Source organism: Haplochromis burtoni, unplaced genomic scaffold, assembly GCF_018398535.1.
Source record: "Haplochromis burtoni strain Fernald_Lab_line unplaced genomic scaffold, NCSU_Asbu1 Contig_99, whole genome shotgun sequence".
Taxonomy (NCBI): domain Eukaryota; kingdom Metazoa; phylum Chordata; class Actinopteri; order Cichliformes; family Cichlidae; genus Haplochromis; species Haplochromis burtoni.
In genome coordinates this window covers 1,729,636-1,749,824 of record NW_024582460.1, presented here as the reverse complement: position 1 = coordinate 1,749,824, position 20,189 = coordinate 1,729,636, and the positions used below count along the sequence as shown (strand labels likewise).

At 43.8% G+C, this 20,189-nt stretch overlaps 1 protein-coding gene across 3 annotated transcripts in view; it reads left to right on the top strand.

The window, feature by feature from the left end:
• phactr1 (phosphatase and actin regulator 1) overlaps positions 1 to 20,189 on the top strand; it is a 47,150-nt gene that overhangs the window by 23,838 nt on the left and 3,123 nt on the right. Inside the window, exons 1-11 of one of the 3 annotated variants that reach the window (XM_042223000.1) lie at positions 3,217 to 3,748; positions 7,393 to 7,557; positions 11,161 to 11,241; positions 11,811 to 11,936; positions 12,022 to 12,219; positions 12,299 to 12,560; positions 15,225 to 15,418; positions 15,651 to 15,807; positions 17,739 to 17,794; positions 17,896 to 17,957; positions 19,980 to 20,120. In XM_042223000.1, coding sequence (XP_042078934.1) covers positions 3,484 to 3,748; positions 7,393 to 7,557; positions 11,161 to 11,241; positions 11,811 to 11,936; positions 12,022 to 12,219; positions 12,299 to 12,560; positions 15,225 to 15,418; positions 15,651 to 15,807; positions 17,739 to 17,794; positions 17,896 to 17,957; positions 19,980 to 20,120 — 1,707 coding nt within the window. In that variant the 5' untranslated portion in view covers positions 3,217 to 3,483. Of the gene's footprint in view, positions 1 to 3,216; positions 3,749 to 7,392; positions 7,558 to 11,160; positions 11,242 to 11,810; positions 11,937 to 12,021; positions 12,220 to 12,298; positions 12,561 to 15,224; positions 15,419 to 15,650; positions 15,808 to 17,738; positions 17,795 to 17,895; positions 17,958 to 19,979; positions 20,121 to 20,189 lie in introns of those variants that run through there. The other 2 variants (XM_042223002.1, XM_042223003.1) reach the window with 2 other exon arrangements.

Here is a 20,189-nt window from a genome sequence, read left to right as displayed (position 1 = left end):
TTCTTCTGGGCTATATTCTCAGCAGCATATTGTAGCGGGTCAGGGCTGTTCGGGGTTCTGTTTGTACAGTTATGTTTTGTTTATGTTGCCATAGTGACGGGTGACGCCCTCTCGCTGCGACGGTGTGTCCTTCCGGGGTCAGAGGGCGCCCTGTGTGTTGTTGTTGTTGTTGCTGTGCGGTTGCCGCGCTGAGCAGTTAGCTAGCGGCAGTGTTCTTCTGCAGATGTCAATAAACGGCTGTGCTCCCTGGCTAGCTCACGGGAAGCAAGACCAAACGACACCTCCGTCTCCTCTTGTCTGAGCTCGCCACATTGGTGTCAGAAGTGGGATGATGGTGGCACCCCATGTTCTGACCCGAGTGACTTTTCCCCCGCCGGTCGTGACCGGCCGGTGCGCCAAAAGAAGGCACCTGGACATTTGCAGGACTTTGTGTGGGGTAATGGGGTAGTCGGGGACGACTGACCCCTTAGGTGGGGGCTATGTAGCGGGTCAGGGCTGTTCGGGGTTCTGTTTGTACAGTTATGTTTTGTTTATGTTGCCATAGTGACGGGTGACGCCCTCTCGCTGCGACGGTGTGTCCTTCCGGGGTCAGAGGGCGCCCTGTGTGTTGTTGTTGCTGTGCGGTTGCCGCGCTGAGCAGTTAGCTAGCGGCAGTGTTCTTCTGCAGATGTCAATAAACGGCTGTGCTCCCTGGCTAGCTCACGGGAAGCAAGACCAAACGACACCTCCGTCTCCTCCTTGTCTGAGCTCGCCACAATATTAAACATATCAGGTCCCCATAAGGAGAATCATGTGCTAACGGCTGTCTAAATGACTCGGGTAAAGTTTGTAGCATGCGTGCTTGTTGTTTTTGTCTGCTTCCACTTGTCTTTGCACTAGGATGATGTCGGCGTAAATGTGCAGTCATATTCGTTGTGTTCCCACTAGTGCTGTCAGCGTTAATCTCGTTTAAATGACGTTAACGCCACAACACGGCAAATCTCCGTTAAGGAGCTACCCCTGCATGGGGTACTCCAGTCACCTCCACAGGCACTAGACGCTCTATCCAATATCTTTGGGAGGTGATGAAGCGCAAGATGTGAATCATGGCTTACATGCATAACAGCTGACAAATCTGCAGCAACTGTGTGATGCTGTCATGTCAACATGAACAGAAATCTCAGATGAATGTTTCCAGCACTTTAGTCTTTGTCTCAGAGGCCGTTCTGAATGGAAAAGGAGGTCAAACGCGGTCCTGGCAAAGTGTGTCTAATAAAGTGGCCAGTAAGCGTATATTCAAACACATAAAAGGGACAGCTGTTCGTGTCACACTCAGGCAGACTACGTGGCTTTGCTTCTGAATGTAAAAAGTCATTCCCTTGGTTTTCCAGGTTTTCCTTCTTTGGTTTAAAATACTACATCGTTAATGTCCGTGCTTCAACCTCATTGGCTAAAGCAGCGACTCGAATGCGCGTCATTGATCCGCGTGCAGACTGTGATTGGCTGCGGAGATGGGGGCTGGAGCTAGTTAAAGCTAAGGCTGGAAAAATAGGTGGAACCCAGAAAGGAAGTGGACCTTCAAAATAAAATAATGAAAAACGAATGATATCCAGACTAACGATACCTAGAGGATTATAGGCTTTCTTGTTAATAAAGCACATCTAAGCCTACATTGTGGGGGTTTTTTAAAATGCAGAGTACCTTGTCATTTTTCCGCCACCAATCAGTTTTGTTTGAAATTCATTAGCTGCAACAAAAAAAGCAGCTTTAGATGTATTTTGCATTAGGTTTCTCAGAATGTAGTAAGCCATTTTTACCTGGATCTTTAATCCTATTTGCTAAAAGTCTGGCTTCTTTTATCAGTAGTAAACTAATACATATTACGCTATGTAAGCCAGCAATGGACATTTGCAAGCATGCTGTCAATGCTGTTTCTTTTTTTGTCCACACAAGCTAATCATGTGCTTTAACAATCATCTTGTATTTTGAATTTTCATATAATGGTTCATTGGTGGGTACAGTAAATGGAACACTGAGTATCAGTCAGTGGAGCCACAAACATTTCAGCCTGTAGATATGCGTCTTTTCCTCTTCCAAATCGTCCATTTGACAAATACCATATAGGGAGTGCTATTTAACCAGTTTTAACTTGCAAGCTCCGTTGCAGCTCACCTCCACCTCACCTTCTACTTAACACTCTTTTTTGTTTGTTTGTTTTTTTAGTTAATAGGTAAAGGGGCGATGTGGCTGATTATTTTTCTTGGTCTTTCTAGGTTGAAGTGGAGCAATATTTTTGTTGTCACCAAATACATATTCCACATAAAGATGACAACTTACAGTAGCACCTATTTGATGTCACTATTCAATTTTTCTGCAGAGACCATGAATTGCATTCAGTGATTTATTGCTTTTTGTAGTGTACGTGTTGTAAACAGGGATTTCTGTAATATTTTGCATGAAAGCTCCAGTTTGGTTAAGATTAGAGAGAGATTATCCTAGGAAGAGTAGGAAATGATACAGGTGGGGTGCATGGTCAGGGCATAATGAAGTTTTTTTTCTCTGTTAGCCTGACAATAGACAAGACCCAAACTTGTGGCAAAAACAAGTACAACAACACAGAGAGCCTCATTCTGACACTGTTGTGTCTCCCTTCCCAATTTAATGGCAAATGCAAGAGGCGATTCAAAGGATAAAACATGGACTAATATAAGATTCCACAAGACCCAAACTTGTGGCAAAAACAAGTACAAGTTTAGATGCTACAGCTGTTTAAATAAAGTGTAAGAAGTGGCCTGGGCCGGATTATCCAGTAGGCATGTCCAGGGGCCCATGCGCAGTTGGTTCATCCAGGAGTCATTCATTTTTCCTGCCTCTTTCTCACCTACACTGCTGAGGCTAGTGTGGGCTGAGTACTTCCAGTACTTTGCCAGAAAATTGGCATTTTTTTTATTCAACAAATTTAGGATGAAAACACTGCAGTTAGTTTTTGAGACGTTCAGATGTTCAAGCTAAGTGGGAGGTAAAACATAGTAGCAGCAGCTCACTATCACAGTGGATTTATATCACAAGACTTTGAAGGTGCCAAAAGCTGCCCTCCCTAGAGGACGACCTGCTGCAGCTCCCAGCAGAAGAAGCGAGTGAAGGTGTGTTGTGAGGGTTACTTTTTTCAGTAGGATACAGTCAGTACTCTTCATCCTGTGTACACATTCCTTTATGTGTCTGATGAGAGAGGGGGGGATTGTAGAAACTAGCTGGCTGGGGTTCACCGAAAGATTTGTGGCCGGGGACACGTGTAACCTGGTGACATGGTTGTGAAGGTACCAGCTTGGTTGCAGATCTGAAAACGAAGAGCACAGCTGGTGGGCTTTTATTTTGTAGGAACTGAGGGGAAACAGCGTTGTATGTTGGTTGACTTGCGGGGGGTGGACAGAGCAGCAAGCCGTTTGAAATCCCCTCTAGCGGAGCAGAGGGCGAGAGGGTCTATTCCTGCAGTCCAGCTCAAACATGGCGGGCTGTGGAGGAGACGTGATGTGCTCGTGGTCCGGACCTAAGACCCACGGCACATCCTCAACCCCGGCGTCCGAAGAGGGGGAGCTGAGGAAGAGAAGGAGAGCTTTCTGCCTGACCAGGATGAAGTCCCGTAACAGCTCCGAGAAGCATCAGCATCATCATGAGCCCGCGAACAACAACAACAACACGCCGTTCATGATCCACTGCAAGGAGATCAAACACATCTGCAGCAACTGCCGAGGAGCCGAGCCGCTGGACGGTGAGACGCTTCAGGTTGCTTTGAGAGCAGGAGGAGGAGGAGGAGGAGGAGGCGTACTCCTGCTTTTTAAATGATTGTGCTCATCGCTCCCTGCTCCTGTGGGGGTCGGGGTCAGCGCTCAGATCAGATCCCTGTATTGAATCTGTTTTACTTTACAGTGAGGTTAACATTGAAAGCCTCTGCTGAGTCTTCTTCGCTGTCACGGGGCTGTGGTGTGGCTGGATCTTCACTGTAAGCGCATGATTTCAAGTCCAGTTTTTGTTTTGCTTCCCTGTTTGCATCGTGAAAGCAGAAGTTCAGGGCATTCCACGCACGGATCGCTATAGTTTCAGTTAATATAGAGAGCTGGGAAATTTTCTGGTTTTGTCTTACTGGATTCCACAAACCAAACATCATCGTATGGTTTAGTCTTTTCCCTTATTAACTGCTATAACTGTCACTTCAAGTTCAGACTGTCGGTGGATTATTATCTGCACTGATGCTGATGAATTTTCTGTCAATACAGAAATCAATTTATGGAGCCATCACTGCAGCAGTTCATCTCAAACACACACAACGTCAATAGTTGCTCTGGCTTAAATAACAGAGATCAATAGCTAATCATAGAATCTGTTCATTTAATCAGCTTGTGGTTTTATTTGAAAACCTTAGCGTGTGGATCAGTGGAGGCTTTGTTCTTTAATAAAAGTCAGCCACTTGATTTAAATTGCTTAATCAGCCACCAGGGATTTAGTGAGCAGCCCTTTCAAAACCTGGTTTTACTGGCACGATTTGTTTGAGAAGAGATAACCAGAACTCGTTTGGAGTTTTCTTGACAGAGGATCTTCAACAGATGATCAAAAACGTCATTTTTCAGTAAACTCAGTAATGAAGAAACTGGTTTACAGTGACAGTAACATTTCCTGTTCATTTATTGTTTACTTGAAGATGTTTCAGACTGTTGGCGTTCTTGTTTTTCCCCACAAATCAACACAAGTCAAGTCAATTGATGCAACAGCTGGTGCCAGCATAGACTGTATAAAAAGATGACAGTGGCTACTGCTGGTCAGTGAATTTCATGCCTTGTGATTAACAAGCCGTTAGTTTCAAAAACATTTGCTCATTGGCTAAGTTAGTGATGGTGAAAATGTTAATGCCATCCACTGTCAAGAAACCAGTGGATGGCATCACAACAGCTACTCACATCTTTTATATGGTCTGTGGGACTGACACTCTTTTGGAGACAGCCTCAAGTGGCCATCAGAGGAACTGCAGTTTGGGGGGGGGTGGCGAGGCTTATTTTGCTTGATGCCCAGTAACAAGGCCATTTAAAAAAAAAAAGAGAGAGAAACTAAAACTATGAATCAGCTAAGAAATTCAGTCGTAACACAGGCCTTCCAGCATCGTTGTTTTGGATGAACCGAGTTGTTTTCGAGCTTGTTGTTCAGTGAGTCAGTGTTTTGAGGCATCAGTGAGATAACAGACCCCAGGTCAGACTGAAAGAATGTCTCCCTGCAGTGTGAGTCTGAGCCCTCTGACTCACTGCTGCTCTCGCTCCACTGCTTGTGGCGAGGGGGGGTTGGACTACACCAGGAGGGAGAAGACACCTTTTGTGTAAGGAGACAAAAGATGAGACAAACACAGTATGTCATCACCTCAAAATCTGCATAGTTTTGGGGGTTTTTTTGCAGTCGAATGATGTCACTGTTGTCCTGGAAACACTAATTTTACTGCTTTAGGTGCTGGAGACGCTTCATTGAGAGAGCCTTTGTGCAACGGAGGTTTCCGTGAGCTCTGACGTTCACACAGGGATGCTACACAGACTCAGAGTGTCTACTGAAGGGTTAGGGAGGGGAGGATGAGGGGGGGGGGCTGACTGGATGTTTGTTGAAGGAACTCTCAATGGCAGGTACAGTGTTGGTGCAGATTTGAACTGACATCTCTCTTCCAACAAGGCCTCCCGAAGGATGTCATCGCCTCTCGTCTGCAGCTGCCTACCAGTTTACACATGGCTGGTTTGTCCATCAACTGCTGATAATGTTTCAAATAGAGGAGAAATCACTGGCAAAAACACAGCTTCAAAGATTTTGACTGAAAGGTAGACTGATGGTCAAGTCGTACTGTATTTTTGTAATAGAGCTGAAGGCAGTGATAATATACAAGTTTTTTATCCATCCATCATCCATTGTCTCCTGCTTATCAGGGTCCACATCACAGGGACAGCAATCTAAACACACATGTCCAAACATCTCTCTCCTTAGCCACCTCATTCTGGGGAGCAGTCAGGCTTTCCCAGGCCAGCTGACAGATGTAATCTCTCCTCAGTCTGCCTCCATTTGGCCATGCCTGAAACACCTCACCTAGGAGGCGTCCAGAACCTCCACATCTGTCTGCTTTTGATGTGGAAAACAAGCATCTTTGACTCTGAGCCGCACTTGGATTTCTTCTTCACGATCTGGATATGAAATATTTACATGATTTTGCAAAACATTCCTATGTTTTACTGCCAGATTTTCCCTGTCATTCCTCAATTACTTGTACAACATTCCCAGTTGAATTAAGTTTACTTCACCCAAATTCGAAACATTCCATGTGTTTGGATTCATTTCCATCTTTCCATTCATCTGTCTGACAAGTATCTGTTTGCACTGCATGCTTCTGTCGGCCAGTGTTTGTGTGCAGGTTTACATCCTCTGCTGCCTGCTGAAATGTTGCCTTCCTCCTTCCCCCCCTCTATTGCTGCTGGCTCTGCCCTTGTTTTGTAGAGGATGGTGTGTGTGTGTGTGTGTGTGTGTGTGTGTGTGTGTGTGTGTGTGTGTGTGTGTGTGTGTGTGTGATGGGAAAGGTGTAATTTCAAATGGAAAATCGGAGCATGCTGTATAGAGTGGCCTCCAGCATGATTACTTTGAGGAAAGTCCCTGTGGGGTGGGGGGAATTGTAGCTCAGAGGAAGAGGGTTAATGGAAAACATGGGAAAGGGAAGGCTCACAGTTGAAGAGGTTATAATTCTATCAGATTTTCACCACTGAACCCCCCCTTTTGGTCTGTGTTGTAGCTGGCTAACTCCTCTCTGTCCAAGTTTTTCTCTCCTTGTTACATAAGGTTTCTGCTGCTGTGGCCACCTGACACATTAGCTGTGATTGAAAGCGATCCAAATAAGCTTTACCTGACTTGATTATGCAAAACCCCCCTGGCAGAAAATGTCCTCTGACATTTGAAGCAGAGAGCAGCGATCATCTGTTCTACTTAACTGTGGGTTAAAAGGGGCCCATTATCAGTTAATAAGCTATAGAATAATAGCTCATTTACTTTGCGCCCACCTGGCTGAGGCTTTAATAAAATGGTCATTAATCAGATCATTATCCAGAATGATTTCTTGAAAAAAAAAAATTTGGGTCATTACCCGAAGTTCTTCCTTTTATGGCGATGTTTATCTGAGAAAAGGCATCAGGTTTTCAAATTTGTGCTACACTCTTCCTAAAAAAGAACTCAGACTATATCAGTCACCCAGATGCCAACTGTCAGTCGTCATAACGCCAAATATCCGAACAAATACGTTGTTGTGCTAAGCATTGGAATAAAAAGCGCATAATTAAGTGAGTCAAAACCACAAAAACAATGTTTTTATGCATTTTGTTTATCTGTTTGTTAATGTTGTCTTTTCAGCTGAGGAAGTGGAGAGGTTGGCAGCGATGCGCTCTGATTCGCTGGTACCGGGTACGCACACGCCCCCCATCCGGCGGCGGAGCAAATTCGCCACCCTGGGTCGTCTGTTCAAACCCTGGAAGTGGAGGAAGAAGAAGAGTGAGAAGTTTAAGCAGACGTCTGCAGGTGAGAACCAAAACTCTGTAAACAGCACATCTGCAGGTCGGCAGCCAGCTCTGCGCCTTTCTGTCCTCTCTGCCTCACTCCCATCTCTGACACCTAGCAACAGCCTTGAGAGACGCTGTCCTTTAAAATGTCAGCATCAAAAGTCTACTGTGCATGGTTGTGTCTGGCTATGCACAGGGAGATTTCATGAGTCCAGTCATTATAGTCTGATACGTCATATAAGCAAAGAATGGCTGTATGTAGATATTAAGCAGGAACAAGTAATATCAACCTTCATTTGTCCACTGAATTCAATTTTGGAAGTATACATAATGCGAATGCAAAGGTTTGTAGCTGGATTGGAATCCTGGACATTTCCATTAGACCATGAATGCAGCATCTTTATTTAGCTCTAAAATCCAAGTGAAGAATAATTAATTTTCAAATTGATACCATAGGTGCATCCACTAAAACTCTGGAGTTTGAAGTTCAGTGACCTTGACCTCAAGTCAGAGGTCAAGTTTATTGAAAATCTTGTGAATGTGATAACTCACGAAGGAAGTCACCTAGGATGTTCAAACTTATAGCTTAGGTCCTTCTACTGGGAAGCTGAGGGGCAGCACTGATGGCCTCCAGTATTTTTAAGTCATGATGATGATTTCATTTATAAAGGGAGAAAAAGTTATCCAAACCTACCTGGCCCTATGAATTAATTATTCTCATGAATTAACTGTAATTAACCACAGTTAAAGGTGAATTTAATTTCACCCCCAGTCCTGATTGCTGCCAGACCTTTGTGATACTTGCCATATATTTGAGCTTGGTCAGTGCATCTCTGACCACATTATACATGTTTTTATCGATACATTTTTCAGTAGACCTTAGAAAAGAGTTCTTGAAAATTAAACATCCTCACAGCTGTGATGGAGCTCACTGGACCTGTGACTACCTGTGACATGGATGGGCTGACCTGTGTGACAGCCCATCCATGTCAAGAAAAGTGCAAAACTCCATTTGCTGTTAGATCCTCATTAGTGGCATCACTGTCAGTCATTAATGAGGCTGCTCTCTCACATGTGTATCCACTCAATAGAGGATCCTGCTGCTTTCTGATTCTGCAGGTATGTAATAAACTCAGAAGAAAGACTTCTGCTAACAGCTGGAAGCAAGAAGGTAAACGTCACCTCCCACTTGTTTAGTCAAATTCGTGAGCTGTTACAGGCTCAGTCTTCGTCATAAAGACTTTTCTACAGATAAAGAATAGTCAGCACAGCGGAAACATAGTAACTGATTTGTATTCTTTCAGTTTTGGTGCCCTTGTATATTTGGGATCCAGCCTCATAAATCAGAATGACTGAATTTGTGCTTTTTCTCAGGTGGTGTGATGAAATGCATAAATGCAATAAACATTGGGATCAGCCAAACTGCTATTCCAGACATCAGTGTATTCGTGTTCTTACACAATGAACTTATACTTGACTTTTTTTAAATGCTGTTGCTGAAAGCTGTTAATTCCACTGCTGTTCAGAGATGCCAACACAGCAGCTGTGGAAGAATTGATCATTAATGTTGGCCGTAGCAACAAGTGAGCTTCAAATGGAGTTTGCCAGCCGACGTGTTGTCTCTTTAACAGTGAATTAACACTTCATTCAAAGCAGTGAGCAAATTTGAAAGTAGTTTCATATGTCTGGCTCGGGGCTACAATATTCAGCGAGTACTAAGCTGTGAAGCGAAGGAAAGTGTTGGATTTGGATGCCGAAATAGCCGCTGTTGTTGTTGTTGTTTCTCAGCTGGCTGAATCATTTTACATCCTGTTCTCACTGAGCGACGCAAACACGCAGCAGAGGGGTGAAGAGAGGCTTCCTGCAGCCAAGCTGTTCCCCCAGCTGTCACAGCAGTTACACATTTTTTTTTACCCTGCTGAAAACCTTCCTCCCTTCTCTGCACCCAGATAATGAACAGTATACGTTTTATAGCATGTGTACGTGCGCACAGGTGCTACACGTTGCGTGTACCGTGTGCTTTTGCTGCACCCTGCTGTCATGCAGTCAAGGTGCATTGGATTATCCAGATTTTCGTGCTTCAAGTAAAAATATAGCTGTGGGGTTGAATAGGGTTTACTGTAGGAAACACAGACAGTTATGGCTACAATACATTGACACTGGGGCAACATATACGGAACCAGTTTTACATTGTATCCCTGGGCACTTTTTCTCCACTTTCTTTAGCTGAATCTATGAAACATATCAAAGATCACACAAAGTTTGACAGACATAAAATAGTATTATTGCATCAACAAGGTGATTCTCAAAGAAATGTTGGAATGGAGAGCATTTGTTTTACAACAGCTTCATTTTCAGCATGACAGCGAACCCAAACACACTGCCAATCCAGTAAAAGCATACCTGTATGGAACTGTCAGTCATGGATTGGCCTCCCCACAGCCTGGACTCAAACAACGTGGGAACAGAAACGGAACAGAAGGGGGGGCAACATCCAAAGAAGAGCTTTGAATGTCCTTTAAAAAGCCTGAAGAACTATTCTTGAAGACTACTCGAGGCTTTTTCCCATAAAGACAACATTAGACCAGCACCTCTGTACCCTTAACAATGAGTGTTGACACCTCAGTGTATACATAAATAAAGATGTGGTTTGACGACCATTAGAATTGTTTTGGGGGGGTTTTCATGGGTAGCTGAATAGGCAGAGACCACGCTCGCTAACTTCTAATGAAAACCCAGTGATTTTGTGATATACAGCCTGAAATATGACAGAAAACACTCAGAAAATAGCTTCACGGGTTACTCCTAGAAGAGAAGTCACTAGAAAGCTGCCCTAAGAGAGTTCAGCTTTTGTTGAAGAATAAAGGTGGTTTTACCAAATACTGACATTCAAGGTCGTTACAATTTTACAAACTCAGTTTTTGCCTTAAATACTGTATTTTCATGTGTGTTTGTGCGCGTTTTAATAAATTGTTGCTTCTCTTTTCCACGGGGTAGTTGAAGACTTTTGCTCCATAAAGGCTATATAAGACAAAATGCATCAGTTAGACAATAATCCTGCATTACTATGTGTGTGGGTGATGTGTAGATATCAGTTTACCAAACTGAGCTGTTAGAAAGCAACACAGAAAAACGCATTACAAACGCCATTAAATGACTTCATTAGATATAGTGTATGTCAGGGTTTAAAAAAAAAAAAGACTTGTAGTATTGTAACATTGCTTTTATTAACTCCCCCACCCTAACACTTTACTGATATTGTCTCAAACCCTACCAATCAAAATGGCATTGGAAAAGATACGTTTTCACAGCTCATGCTGGATATGCTAGAAAATGAAAAAGTGTTATTTACGGGAAATGTTTAGGAGTGAGGAGGCGAGTAGGCATCTCTGTCAGAGGATCAGTGAACTGGTAGTGTTGTGTTTGTGCGCACAGCTCAGAGGGTCAGTCACATGATATTTCCTTGGCACACAGCAGCAGTGCTGGAAGCAGCAGCAAGTCCAAAGAAACAGCTGCTGCAGCTGACTCGTTCCTCGATCCTGATAACTCTGTTAGCATCCAGCGCAGCAGCTTTCTTCCTGTTCTAGTCGTTTCTGACGTCTCCTCCTCTGTGCTCCCTCAGTGTTGGAGAGGAAGATGTCCACTCGCCAGAGCAGAGAGGAGCTCATCAAGAAGGGACTCCTAAAGGAGGTCTATGAGAAAGGTGAGGCGCCACACAGCGAAGGTGAGAAAGAAAGTGGCCAGTGTTGTAGTATTAGTTGTTCTCTTTGTTTGCAGCCTGATTTTGATTTTAGATTCAAATTCAAATGTAAAGTAAGATTTTTCCAGTTGCAGCTTCTCAGTTGTGATTCATGCCTTTTCTCTTGCACTTTGATTGGTTTGAGTCTCTCACATTGTTCTGTCATCAGTGGGGTGGTGCTGTTTAAGTGCTGCAGCGCACCAAAGACTCACGCAAGCTTGTGCACAGTTGTAACTCATTTTTTAAGTGTCAGTAAATCCAGTGACAAGTTTACTTACAGCACACCAGTCAGCTTTATCATGACAAGACTGAGCTTAGGAATATGTGTGCCTGTCTGATCCTTACCACCATTCCCTCACATCCAGCTGCTCTACCTGGGTGTTTCTCCCTATCTATCTTTGAAAACTACACTGTTACGTGATTCATATTTTCTCTAAGCAAAATTTGAAAAAAATGCTACATAAGGAGATCCTTTGCTCTGTTTTTTCATTTTTTACCTACTTTTGAACACCAATGTGCATCTTTCTGTGCAGATGGTGCATCGCTGACCATCCGGGAGGAGGTGAAGATAGAGAATGGTCGTTCCTCGGTGCTTGGCTCCAGCCTGTCGGAGTCTGAAGGTAGTGAGCTGATGGAGGGAGCAGCAGGAGCAGCTGTAGGTAGGCAGCACAGCCTCAGAACCACTGAAACCTCTTTAGGTATTTGATTCACAGTGGTCTCTGACTCCTTTGTTGTTTCCCCCAGGCTCCCTGGAGTTTCAAATGCCTAGTGATGCTCAACAGGACCACACCCAGAAATCCAGTCAGGCTCCGCCCACAAAGAAGTCTATCGTATATCAGGCTGATGGTGCTGAATCAACCCTCTGCAGACCTCCAACGCTACACAAACAACCTCCCGCTCTGCCACCCAAGCCTTTCAACAGGCTACCCAATCACATTACAGGTGAGTGTGTCTCCATGCGTGCTCACAACTGCATTAGTGCGCGTGTGCCTAATCCTCCCACGTCCACCTCCTCGTGCAGACGGCGCCCCCGTGAAGTTGCCATGCATGTCGGCTAAGTTGTCTCCTCCTCTACCTCCGAAGAAGCTCATGATCTCCGTACCTGCAGGGAGCATGGAGCCCTCTTCTATCGCCTTCCAGAAGTGCCCCGCCCCTCCCAGCCATGCTCCAATGGGTGCACACTCACTGCAGTACGGGACCCTGCCTGTTCCTCTCCACCCGCCCAGCCGAATCATAGAGGAGCTGAACAAAACCCTGGCCCTCACCATGCAGAGGTTTGAGAGGTGAGGATCACACCACAGAGGCCAGAAAGTCAAGAAAATATCAGAGAAAAGTCAAAAGGCTCATTAAATTGATCGTTTAGAACGAGCCTGTAACATAAAGAAGCTGGGACAATCATATTTTTGACTAAACAAAAAATTACAAAAATGATTAAAAAAAATATTGTTTGATTATATAGTAGTTTTACAAAACTGAGACAGGCCAATTGATTAATCAACCAGTCCCCTCTGTACTAAATCCAGCCCTGGGCAACTTTGCTAAGCACCAACCCCCGTGCCACAAAAAGTAGGGAAGAGTGTCGGCCCCCTTATTCCCAAAGCAGATGGCTCTGTATGTTGACTTGGCACCAAGTTGAAAGCTCGGATGCTACTCTGTTCTGAACATGGACAGCTGTCATTCCTTATATACTTCTTTAAAGTCCGCTTCCCGGGCACACAGGTAGTGTGTTGTAATGTAAAAACAGACAGGCAAGCTGATGTCCACACAGACCCTCGCTCACTGTCTGATGAAGAAATTTACATCACAGGGATCCAAGCAGATCCAACTGACCCAGAAGCCAGATGACCTCCCATTTATCCAGGCTAGGTTGTGATACTCTGAGACGTGTAAGGTGAATGTTTTAAGAGCTCATACAGTGACTATGATGATCTTTTGCTATAGAATCACGATCTGAGTTGGAATCCTTCACACCAACTCACAAAAGTCATCCACGGAAAGCACAACGCCATTTTAAGATTCACAAATGTGTAATTTATAGGGAAATATTCCTATTTTTTTGACAGTTGTCTAGGAAGAATATGGCTGCGCAGCACATACACAACCATAGGAGGTGTGTTTTTTGTTTTTTTTAGTAAGGCAGAGCTATCCGTTTTACAAAAACAAATTGAAACATTAAAAAATAATTATCTGAATCTTACAACCAAAGTTTTTATCTGATGTACAACGTATAGAAATCATACACATACCAACAAGACAGTGTACATCACTGTCACAACAGCGTTTGTTTTCATTCAAAGGCTTTATGGCTTTTCTTATAATACCTGGTGGGCCGGTCTGTAGTCAAAATGCCCGGGCCGATTTTTTCGTCCCAGTCCAGCCCTGGGCACGACACGCAGTGAATTAATCTGAGAGGGTGCATTAAAAAATAAATGGCCGGGCCAGCGGTGCACATCGCAAATTAGCTCGCATAGACACATTAGTTGTACCACTTCTTAATGACGGCATCTTAGCTAACAACCCCGACTACCAGATTCAACTTGTAATTGGCTAAAAATCACTTAGCCTACTGGTGAGAGGGACGTTGTTAGCTGTCAGTTTTTTCAAGCGATGTTGAAATTTCCACGTTCCGACACTTCAAATGCTTCAGGAGCTCTCCGCTCAGCACAGCAACTGTTAATATAGATCGTTATTAAATTTATTGCTAATGCAATTATATGGCACATTGACTTCTGAGGAAACTTTAGATGGCACTCGTCATCAAAAAGGTTGCCTACCCCTGGTCTAGAGGAATACATACAAAACAATAGAGAGGCACACATTGGAGAGCAAAGTGCTTGGAGGTAGTGCAAAGAAAAGACTTGCCTTTGCACTGTCTGTTTAAGTATCACTATTTAGTCTGTCTATTCACAGTCTGAATTAGAGTCGGTGTGTGAGTGGACTGAGTGATGAGGGTTACTCAGACCATGGCTCAGATCGGTGAGGTGGGTGGGCAGGGGTGGGGTGTTGGGGGAGAATGTTTTTTAACAGGTGCCTCAGGTCAATGAGGTGTGTGACCTGATTGACCTGAGGCACTGACCAGAGGGCCACTGGTCAAACAGGTGGTGAGCAGGGTCCACGGGGTCACCTGTGATCCCATCCCAAGAGACCATCACCCGATCTTCCAGGGGCAGGAGGGAAGGATCAGATGATGGGGGAGGGACAGGGCAGCCAATAATTTTTTTGGGCAGTGTTAATTAACCTCTGCGCAGCCTTTCTGTTCTCAGTAGTGGCTCCTGCGTTCCAAAAATCCAGAGCGCGCCCTCCACTCAGGAGTGGAGGAAGACCAGCATCAGCCTCAGGTTATTCTTTCTCAGATTCCACCCATTCTCCTTTTATAATAAGAGGGGAGTGGACCGGTCTGTGCTTCCTGAAGCCCATTAGGAGTTCTTTTGTTTTAAGGATGTTCAGCTTCAGGTTCTTTTCTGAGCACCAGTGGACAGGTTTTCTACCTCCACCCTGTACGCCGTCTCATCTATATCAGAGATGAGCCCAACCATCGTGCAGGTTCCAATAGGGGATCTGAAGGTGGTCCAGTTTGGGGATGAAGATGTCTGTCATTATGGTGTTGAATGCTGAGCTGTAGTGCATCTTTGCGAAGCTCTTCCTGTTCTCCAGATGGCTCAGCGCTCTGTGAAGGGTGATGGTGATGACATCCTATGTGGATTTGCTCTGTAAGCAAACTGGTGGGGGTCAAAGCAGGGGGTAGCAGTCTCTGATGTGCTGAGACACTATCTGCTCTAAGTACTTCAGGACTACAGAGGGCTACAGGTCTGTAGTCATTGAGGCTGTCTATGCCATAATGGTAGAGGCCTTCAGACATAACCATAACCCTCACTTCACACAGCAGTGAACGTGTATGTGTGAATATGTTTGTGTGACACGTTTACCATTTCATTCTGAAACTGCAGCTCCATGATGCACGCCGTTCCCACGGTGATGATCGAATGCGACGATGACAAAGAGAACCTCCCTAACGAGGCAGACTACGAGGACCTGCCGGGCATGTACAAGGATGAGGAAGAGGAGGAAGAGGAAGACGAGGAGGAAGATGAGGAGGAGGACGAAGACGAAGAAGAGGATGAGGATGATACACTGTTTACAAGTAAGCATCTTTTTGTCTTTATTAAAATTTGGCTTACACCCACCATGGTCTTCAAGGTTACATTGAAACCCTGAAAAACAATAAAGAGGACAGAGACGTGTACATTAATGAGAATTACAAAAATATTTACTGCAGAAGAAGATCTATACTGTGTGCCTCTTACTGGGAGGCTGCGACAGCCTCAATCTGCTTAACTTTGATACGATTTCCTCTGCCAATATGTTCAATAAAGGCACACTGGCCATGAAGGTCTTACGAAAAGACTCTCTGGCCATCAAGCTGAGCAACCGTCCATCCAAAAGAGAGCTGGAGGAGAAGAACATCCTGCCACTGCATTCGGACCAGGAGCGGCTCGAATCCCGGCAACAGACGGCCACCAAACTGACGAGGTGAGCTTCCGACTTAAGAGCACACATGCTGATGTGGCACCGAGCCACTCGGAGGAGCGGTACACACGCCCACATCGCTCATCACATGCACATCGAGTCACCTGCAAAGTGTTTCAACCCATGCGAGCTGTGATAGAGGCGACCTGGCTGCTGCAAGGAGCAGATGATAGAAGAAGGGATGACGCAAAGCAGAGATGGAAAGATTAAAGCAGGGAGTGTAAAACGAAATAAAACGGAAAAAAGAGAATAGTGTCATGACTGTAAAGGTGAGTGCAGGCTACATTAGATGTGTACAGACACAAAATGTTGTCAAAATCATCACACAACATTTGAATCATTCTTACTGTGCCAAGTGGCAACTTAAGCCAGTGCAGAAATGCTAAAGGCTACAGTTCCATGAATGGCCACTTGAGGTCACATCTAGTCCTATTTTAAAGTGCCAAACTTTTAATGAGGTTTCTAATAAAAATGCCCACTGCTCAAGAGTTGTCCATCATATCACATCACACGTGACACAACCACCGTTTTTTGGGAAATGCGAGTATTCCCGGAGTCGTTAGTAGTGCTTCCTGTTTCTTCCGGTTGCAAAAACCTGTGAGAAAACTGAGTGATTACTTTGGTAGCTAGGAAATATCCAGGGTTGCCTGTAGTTCTTCTTGTTTTTTACCCTGTCCTGTACAACAGCTTTAGCTAGCAGAATCAGGTTGTGCCAAACACTTTGCTTTGCCAAGAGGAGCCCTGTAAATTTTTTAGAACGCTTTAGCTTGTCGCTGAAAACAATCCTATTTTACCAGTTTTCATTTCCAGTTTGTGTTTTCACAGCTCCACTGCGGCTCAAAGAGCAGCTTGTCAGTCTTTATAGACAAGTCCGTCACTTCCATTCAAACTATGACTGCAGCAATATGCTGGTGACCAAAGTAATCATAAAGAGGCTTTTGCCAGCCGGCTGGAGACTACACATTTTCCTCTAACGACAGGTGGTGGCCAGGGGCTCACTGATTGGTCTGTATGTCTGTGTTAGAAGTAATTTTCTCAGTAACTGACATCAACCTTCACCAACCAGTTGGGAACAAGCATTTTTCCTTCACAACCAGAGGTTGCCTCGCTAGCAAAACTAACCATGTTTACAGCCCATGTAGCTAATTTCAGTCGCAAAAAATAGTTCATCTTGGTTATATTTCTATCGCAATCCATGCTGTTGCAAAATTCTACTCTAATATTGTTTGATATCATAGTGGCAAGTCCACATTTTATATACAGAAATGTATGAAATGTACTAAAATTTATCTAAAATCTAAAGCACACACACAGTACTTAGCTACATCATTACTGCAGTAAATATCCATCTTCTATAACCACTCGCTGTAATATATGGCTGGGGGCATTACCCTACATATTCATTGTGCTCTTTGGTCCCACTTAATAGGTTTTTATAATATTAGGACAACTTGTAGTGTGCAGCTGCTTGTATTACTTAATGAACTCCACATCTTAACATTAGTTGGTATTGTTTTGTTAGCCGGCTCTGGAGGAATCATCTTTATCTTTATCTTCCTCTGGCTGATGTTTTGAGCCTCTCTGCACTGTCCACCTCTTTTTTTTTTTTTTTTTTTTTTTTAGTTAGTTAGTTAGTTTTTTTGGAGGGTTTTTGGCAACTTTTCTGCTTCTTATCCTCCTGTTCTCAGTCACTATCTGTCATCCTGCTATTCCAGTGCCTCTGAGTCAGTACCTACTCAATAAATTCACAAAATACTGCTTCATAAGAAAAAAAAGACTTCCCGTGCACAGCCAGCTCTTCTGTCCACAAGAGTAAAATCTCTTTTTGCATATGTCGAGAGCAATAAGCATGATCTGAAAGCTTGCACGAATAAACATTAAGATCATATAAAAATAGCTTTCCTAAAATAGATGCTTTCCTTCCCTTTATTCAGACGGTTGAGTCAAAGGCCGACAGCAGAGGAGCTAGAACAGAGGAACATTCTGAAACGTAAGTCACTTTGCATAACATGAAGGAAAAAGAGGAAAAAAAACTACAGATAAAAATGATTTGTGTGTGAGTGTGTGTGCTTTCTGTGCGGTTTCCTGCAGCTCGAAATGATCTGGAGGAGCAGGAGGAGAAGAGGGAGATCAAGAGGCATCTGTCGAGAAAGGTAAAGGCAAAGAAGATGTGGACAGCGTGTCTTTGATCAATCAGTGCTGAGATGGTTCATAACCCCAACTAGAAATATGAACATGGTTGCCTTGGAGACTAACCTACCGCTCTTCAGACTGCACCCCTTTGAGAAGTAGTTTTTGTGTGTGTCTTAGATCGTCTCCATCGCAGTCACATGTTACTGAATAATAAAGAACACCTGACACAGTAAACGTCAAATTAGAGTATATCTGATGATCCACCATACAGCAACAGTCATTCTGATTATCGAGCACATAAATCTGTGTGTTTGTTTTAGTGTGACCGCCATGGACTGAAGTTCTGGTCTGTTGGTGTGTGCTGATATGATGTGTTTGCTTTTCTCCAAACATCTCTACTTACATTGTTCCACAAGTTCTTTTAAAGAGAGGAGAGGTTTTCTCCCAGCAACCCTTCCAAACAAGCCATACTTGTTCAGGTTTTTTCTTCTGACATACATTTTAGCATTATCATGCTAATTGAGGCCTGTAGAGTCTGAGATGTAGCTCCTGGGTTTTTTACAATGTATCTAAGTATTTCACCGTCTGAGCTGGGGGTGAATTTGGATTTGAAAGTTATTAGCTGATGCTAACAATCAGCTGTGTATCCTTTTAAAAACAGCCTACAGTCATTCACTCACTACGTGGTTATACACCACTCTGTGTTTAATCATTTAATCATCTTTGTCATGTCTTCCTCTCCTGACCACAACCTGCTGTGGCAGATGGCCACTCCCTCCCTTAGCCTGTTTCTGCTGGAGATTTCTTCCTCTAAAAAGGGAGTTTTTCCTTCCCACTGTAGCCAAGGCACTTGCTTACAGGGGGCTGCATGATTGTTGAGATTTTCTGTTTTCTTTGTATTATTGTAGGGTCTTTCCTCGACAATGTAAAGCACCTTGAAGAAACATTTGTTGTGATTTGGTGAATATAAATAAAATTTAACTGAGTTGTAGTTTTCAACAAGTCTCACACATCTTCTGAGCAATCCCAGGTCATTCTTCTTTGGTGAATCTCTCAAGATTTGTTGGTCTTCAGTTCACCACACAGATTTTCAATGAGATTCAAGTCAGGGCTTTGTGCAGGCCAGTCAGTAATTTTCATTTCAGTCTTCTGGAGGTAGATCTTCACAGGAGTGACATGTATTTTGGGTTGTTGTGTTGGAAAACAAAGCACTGGTGCAGATCCAGTTTTGCTGCTGTTTGAGGTTTTCTTTGAAAATCTTCATATATCCTTCTTTCCTCATGATTCCTTGACTAGACTCCCAGTTCCAGACGCACTGAAGTATCAACAGTTCCTCACTTGGCTAAGTTGGTCACTTGTTGGCAGTTGTTCTGAGGATCAGGCAGATCTCTCACTAGTTTTCTTTCCAGAGTCTTTAAAGTCGTTCACTTCCTACCTCTGCCAGGCGTGCTATATGCTCTGTGGCTTTGAATTTCAGTAAATTTCTCACTCCAGTTCTTGACACTGTGATAACATTGTATGTCTATCTGCTCCTTAGTAAGCATAGACATTTTTTTCTCATGTAAACTGATTTCGTTTGATGCATGATGCTTTCCCAAGTTACAGCTCAAACTCTGGCTGAAGTTTTTATACTGTGTGTAAATTGGACAGCAACCCGCAGTTTTAATGATTTTATGTGTTTTAAGAATTATAAAGTTAAAGCACATCAAAAAATTGAAATCTGTAAGTTGGGGCTAATCATTTTGTCCTTGTCTGTACACACCTGAAAGTCCAGACCAGCAAACTACAAAAACTTCTGCGTTTGTAGACATCCTTACACTTACTGATAATTAATTAATCGGGTGCACCTGATTTGCAGCACCTGGCTGCCACTTACCCTCCTGGTTCATAAGAATGTAAGGATGTAAGGTCTGGTATTAAAAAAAGGGGAAGTTTTTTATGAAATTGTACAAAACTGTACAAAAGACAAAGTTAACTGTACTGAGGAGCACAAGTTACTTAATGCTGATTGGACAGCACCCATCTGTTCATCCACCTTTCAGCTCAGCCAGAGACCCACAGTCGAGGAGCTGAGAGAGGCGAAGATCCTCATCCGCTTCAGTGACTACGTGGAGGTCGCCGAGGCTCAGGACTACGACAGGAGAGCAGACAAGCCGTGGACTCGGCTAACAGCTACAGATAAGGTTCATTTCTCAAAAAGACTGGATTCAAGTAATTTGTACTAGTGTGCTTTATCTAAGTGTGTGTTTCTT